This window comes from Marmota marmota, unplaced genomic scaffold, assembly GCF_001458135.2.
Source record: "Marmota marmota marmota unplaced genomic scaffold, marMar, whole genome shotgun sequence".
Lineage (NCBI taxonomy): Eukaryota > Metazoa > Chordata > Mammalia > Rodentia > Sciuridae > Marmota > Marmota marmota.
Genome location: NW_025999977.1, coordinates 48,241,320 through 48,247,947, shown reverse-complemented (window position 1 = coordinate 48,247,947; position 6,628 = coordinate 48,241,320). Strand labels below are relative to the sequence as shown.

General features: G+C 34.4%; 1 protein-coding gene across 1 annotated transcript in view; it reads right to left on the bottom strand.

Moving 5' to 3' along the window:
• Positions 1-1,959: 1,959 nt before the first annotated feature.
• Rad51ap2 (RAD51 associated protein 2) overlaps positions 1,960-6,628 on the bottom strand; it is a 55,360-nt gene continuing 50,691 nt past the window's right edge. Inside the window, 4 exon segments of the mRNA XM_015479435.2 lie at positions 1,960-1,988; positions 2,367-2,489; positions 3,170-3,253; positions 3,595-6,628. Coding sequence (XP_015334921.2) covers positions 1,960-1,988; positions 2,367-2,489; positions 3,170-3,253; positions 3,595-6,628 — 3,270 coding nt within the window.

Below are 6,628 nucleotides of genomic sequence, written 5' to 3'. Positions count from 1 at the left end.
AAAGGAAGAAAGAAAAATTTTCAGAAAATTAAAAGAAACAACATAGTCCTGGAAACAGTCTAATGCAGGATCCAGAAAAATTTTTTTTCAAGAAAAAGGCAAACATTCTAAATAGTTACCAACTACTGAGTATTTACCATTTATCAAAGCTGTTTCAAGTATATAATATGTATTATCCCTTTAAATTCTCACAATTATCCTATATTATCCATATATATATATATATATATATATATATATATATATATATATAGAGAGAGAGAGAGAGAGAGAGAGAGAGAGAGTTACCCAAGATTATAAAACAATTAAGAATTCTAAAAGTGGACACTGAATGTTCTCAACACAAAAATAGTAACTATATAAGATGTGTATGTTATTTAGCTAGATATAATTATCCTACAATGTATCTGTAAACTTCAAAACACGGTGCACACATAAATGAAAATGGATAGAATTTAATATATCAACATATAATTTTATCTATTAATTAAAAATAAAAGGGAAATGGAATTCAGAAATATATAGCTGTTATGAGACAATTGTAGAAATTTATTTATTAATACTCAATGAAAGGCGAGTGACTCACCTGAGATGGAGATTCAACCAAGAGATTTTATTGGGGGGCTTCCCGAAGAGGAAGAAAAGGAGAGGCAGAGAGTAGAGAGAGGAGAGGCCGAGAGTAGAGAGAGGAGAGAAAGAAGAGGAAGAGAGGAGGAAGGCAGACAGGAAGAGGGCAGAGAGCAGAGAGGAAGAGGGCAGAGAACATGAGCTTGCAAGCTTGGGCTTAAGAAGGGTTGCAGAGGCAACAAGGCGGGTGCTGATTGGCAGGGTGACTCAGGAAAGATGAAGGAACCCTGTGTCCTGTGGGGATTGGTTGAGAAAACTTTTGAATTTGGCACTCTTCAGCTTGGTGCCCTTTGAAGAGGAGGGGGAGGGGTATGGGATTCCTGATCTTCTCAGGAGAAGGGGGAGTCTCCCACACACTCAATAGCTTATAAATATTTACTAAGAGGCAGGTATTGTTCTAAGCACTTGAGATATGTTAACAAAGACACAAAGGAATCCTGCCTTCAAGGAGCCTGTATTCCACAAAGATGTAAACTATAGTGTGAGGTGATACATTCTGTGGGACAGGAGGACTTAGAGCAGAATACTGAACTTGGAAAATGTATGGCGGAAGATGTAAATTAATGAAACCAAATTTTAGGTGTTTTTTAGTGAGTACTTGGCTTATAATAATAACAATCTAATCATATTTACTTTATGAATTGATATGTTTATCTTACTTCTGTCATCCTGTGCTGTTCTTATTCTTTCTTGGTGCTTCTTTACTCTTTGCCAAGTGGTCAATTTTATTGTTGTCTGTCCTGTGTTTATAAAGAGATTTTTTTCCTATTGATGATTATCTTAAAATTATGAGTAAACTATATTTCTCTCCTAATATCAAATATTGGAAGTTCTGAACGGCAAGGTCTCAGATATATCTTCTTCCCTGTTCTATCACTGAGCTTATAATAATAATAGGAGCATTGAGGTGTATTTGTTCTCTGGATGAATAAATTAACAAGTGTTAACTACATGATCATAACTCTACTCTGAAGCCAAAGATAGACTCTGGAGAAAGAAATAAGGATTACAAAGCAATGCTAAGGGCTAGGGAGATAGTTCAGTGGTGGAACACTTGCCTAGCATGTGTGAGACCCTGGATTCAACCCCAAGTATCACAAAAAGAAAAAAGAGCGCTGGTGTTGTGGCTCAGGTGTAGAGCACTCACTTAGCAGGTGCAAGGCCCTGGGTTTGATCCTCAGCACCACATAAAAATAAAATAAAGATATTGTGTCCATCTACAACTAAAATTAAAAAAAGAAAGAAAGAAAAAGAAAGCAAATGCTGAAGAAAGTAGAAGGAGAGAACTCCACCCCAATTTTAATAATAATTCTGCAGCTTTAAAAAGCTCATTCATTCTCTTAGCACCTCTATTCTTTCACCTGAAAAATGGGAGAATGAGTGGATTAGAATGGAAGCTCATTATCTTTTTATAAACCATGAATCTTTTGAGAAACCTAAAAGACTATGGATCTTCTCTACAAAGGATTAATGCATATATCATAAAAATAAGTCCTCATGTTTTATAGGATCATGAAATACTTTAATGCTTATATTATGAAAATATCAATAAAATGCTTCAAACTTGTAAAGGTAATAATTCACACACAAAATAACTGTCACATTTTAAAATCAAGAAAGCCTAAAATCTCCAAGCTGAAAGAAAGCATTTATCCAAAGAAGGAAAGAAAACATTTCCAGATATTTTGAAATTATTTTAAATATGAAATTCCAAAATCTTCTTATATTTTTTTCATAACACATTTATTTCAGGTAGGGATGAAGTTGTTTAATCCTAGCTTTTCTTGACAAGCCAATCCTGATTGGTCGGTTGCATGTCTTAAGTGGATGTACTCTTGAAATGCCATGTGAAAAATGACTACCTAAAACATAAGACAATAAAAGTTACATTAAAAAGTAAAAATTACCAATATGTTTTAAAACTCTTTACTTACTACTATTCATAATAGTAGCAACATGCCAGGCATTAACTGAACACTTTTTATTTATGTTACAGGCACTCTAAATGCAATAATTTACTTAATTCCCTATCCAGTTTTAAAATGTGGAAACATAAAGCACCGAAAAGTTGAGTAACTTGCCCAATATAAAATAACAACTAAATAAAATCAGCATTCCAGTCAGGCAGTCTGATTTAACAACAACAAAATGAAATAGGTTTTAAAACCAACTTCATGAAGTAACGTTAAGCATGTTATTTTTTCAATTAGAAGTTAAACAACATTGCCATATTGTTAGTGGTTATGTTTGGTTTGTAAAAGAGATTACTGTCAATATAGAGCTCAAATGCATTCTATCGGTTATACATTCTATGCAGAGCTCTGATTTTAAAGTTTTTATTTAACACCACACTACATCATTTTTAAAGAAGTTCAAAACATTTCACAGAGGTATATCTGTTGCTAACTCAGTTAACTAGATATGAAGATACATTGTATTACCTTTGATCACACTTTACAACCTTTGTATATTTTTGTAATGCTAAAAATATAAGAATGTGATGATCATCTTGAAAGTTCTAGAACATAACTAAAGTTATTACCTTCCCTCAGTAGATAATTAAATTTTTCTTCCTTACATTCATCAGGAAAAACAGCAGGTCTTTTAGGTAAAGGTTTTTTACCATCTGGAAGTAAAAGATTGATATGTTACAGCATAAAGTGACTTTTATTTCAAAAATGTTAACATTATAAAACACATTATTTTCTCAGAAATTCTTCCCTCAGTTAGCTTTTAATTTTTAGAGAAATTAAGTAAGACTGTTCAGAACTCCTTTTTAAAAAGTAATTACTTTTTCCTTCAACTTCAGTATATTAATCAACATTCAAATAGACCTTTATTGAACAATAGTGTACACATCAATAAACATTTGCCTTCAATTTCATCTCTGTCTTCTTTTCTGACAAAATTATAAATTTATCCCACGGGGAAAAAGCAGAAATTGTCTTATCATGGAAAAGAACATACCTTCCTTGGAAGTAGAATAGAGTAATTGTTCCTTTGATGTTCTATAGCAATGCTCTTTAGGAACTTCCTGTTCTCCATTATTGGGTATTGTTTTCCATTTAAATAAACCTTGGTGAGTTTTATGCATACTAAGACCTGCTACCTTTTCACAGGGCAAAGATGTGCGGGTTTTGTGGGCTACAATCATTTTCAAATCTTTTTCTGTCTCTATTTCTTCCTCCTCAATATCATTACTTTTTCCAAAGTAATTTTTTTGCCCATTAGTTGTTTCCACAGTGCTTGGAATTTCATTTTCCTTACTAATTTCATGAAACATATGAAGTTCTTTAAGTACTAAATCAAATTTACTCTTCACCTCAAAATCTATTTCTATTGTCAGAGCTTCTGATGACAAACATCTAGCATTTAAATCCTGAAAACATTCATTGTTTTCTTCACTTGAATTAGCTTCAAACTGAAGATTAACATATAATGCAGAGTCATTCTTTGGATGAGAAAACTTTGAATTAGCTAACTCACTTTCTTGCAAAATACTCTCATATTCATTTCTGTCCCTTACATTATTTTGATTAACAGATTGAGTTTCTTCCACATGTGCTTTCTTTCTCATTAATGACCCTGACTGCACAGAAAGCCTGCCATGCATTGGGGAAAAACTATCGTCCTTTCCTATTGGATTATTGTTGTGAAGTTGGCAGATATCTGTTAAACTTTGTGTTGTGACTTTTACTTCTTTCTTCAAAACAAAGTCATATTTTTTTTCTTTGTTTTCACTTAGCAAGTTCTTAGAATTTGGCACTTGAATTGTACATGTGGTATTGACCTTTTCCCTATGTAATGAATTTTGGCTTGCCAATATGGCCTGTTGCCTAACATTAAAGAAATCTTCAAATATGCATTTAGAATTGAATTTACTAATCTTATGGCGCTCCTGCTTTCTTTCAGTATCTAAATCTTTGTTATATGTTTTTATTTCATAATATTTTTTATTATTACATGCATGGCTATTCTGTATAAATTGAGGACCAGACTTCAGGTGTGTTTTAACAGTATTAAGACTACAGTGAGCCAAATTTTCTACATTCATGAGTTGTTCAGGACAATTCATATTCTTATAACTAGATTCCTTTGTCAAAGAAATTTCTTCCATGTCATCAAATTCCATTTTTTCATGTGTTTCAAAAGTTGTCCTGAAGGAATCCATGTTTTCTTTCTTAGATCCTTCAAGAAGTTGTTTGGTTTTAAACAGCTTTCTTTTCTTTAACAAAGGTCTCATATTATTTTCTAAGAGTCTTGAAAAAGTTAAAATCCATATTAGATATACAATAGAATTTTCCATTGTAATATTTTTTGGATGGTTTAAACACACTATCCATTTGAAAATACATCCTTCTTTCAATTCAGAATCATTTTCAATTCTTATTAAAGAATCAAGGTTACTGAACAAAGAAGCTCTGTTAATTTTCAAAATGACATTTAAATGTTCTAAAACATGGGTTTGTAAATATTTGTCATTCTTTATGTTGACATTCATATATCTGGTTGTTATATTTTGAATACCAATTTGCTTTTTGCCTTTCAAAATTTTATACCAGGCCAAAATATTATTATCTTTTTTATTTCCTGAAATGCTATTGAGGAAATTAAAAATTTCTGTAGTGAAACTTTGAAAAATCTTGCTTAAATCGAAGTCATTTTGTATAGTGTAGTATTTCAACTGTAGTATATTATCATTTTCTCCCTTACCATTTAACCAGTCAATTCTTATTAAATTTTCTTGGCTACCCAGCATTCCTATCATCAGAGGCTTTGACTGTTCACTCACATTCATGACTTTTGTATTGTAATAATCTTTCTTGTTTACAAGATCTTTTACTAGCAATTGTAGCAAATTCATTTCTCTAGGTTTTTTCATATTCTCACAGTTGATCTTGTAACTTTTCATAATCCAGCAACTTTGCCTGTTTCTTTTCAAAATACGTCCTATGTTACAGTCCCAGTTTGGGGATTTCTCCAACCTGGTAGATATATAATTGTTCAGGCTTGTTACTGCTTCCTCCCGACTTGCCTTTTCTAGTGTTATAGTGAAATTCTTTTTAGAGTCTCTTACATCACACTTGATACTACTGTAATGATAGTATTTTAAACTGATCAAGTCTTTTTTACTCTCAAAATTGTTTTGGTTGCTGACTGACTGGGGGTTACTTCCATAATATCCAGTAAGATCGTTTTCCACATCTACACTTTTTTTATCATCCTGTAACTTTTGCTTCTTAACATCAGGTCTATTTTGGGACCAGCAAATGTTTGTGAAATCCCTAACATATGCCTCAAGTTTGTCATTCTTTTTCTTTGCTCTTTCCTTTAAATAGACAAAGGACACTTTGCTATTTAAAACCGTTGGAAACTCAGGGATTCTTATTGTGATGCTCTCTCTAAAATAGCTGGGTTTGGCAATTTCCAAGCTGGGCTGGTTTTGAGATTTTGGTATTTTTAGTATAGATGACAAAATGTTATTTTCTTTTCGATTTGATGGCATAACAGTGTCAACTTCACATCTGTTCTTAATTTCACCAAACGTTGATCTAGCTTCCTTGTAAAAGGTAACGTCTAAAAATGGGTTTTCTGCCTGCCTTATGTAACTACTGTCTTTCAGAACCCGTGGAAACACCCTCCCTCGGTCCCGGTGTCTGCCTCCACGTCTGCCGCGCGTGGAGGCTGCGGGCGGAGACAGACCGACCCCGGCCCGAGCTCCCCCACTGCAGGGCGCGCTGGAAGCGCCCCTGTCCAGCTGCCCGGGTCGACACCCGCGAGCCCTGGGACCCGCGCGCACGCTCCGTGGGGCGAGGGACGGCGAACTGCTAGGCGTCGGGGGTCTGCTATCCTGGCCTCCCAGACTGCTTCTCTGCTCCCCGCCGACCGACTGCTCGACACGCGAGGCTGCGGGGTTACCAAAAATCGCATCCATTGGAATTAGGAAGGCCTCGAGGGGTCTGGGCGGCAACTCCCTGACCTCTACCTCAGACAAGCGAGG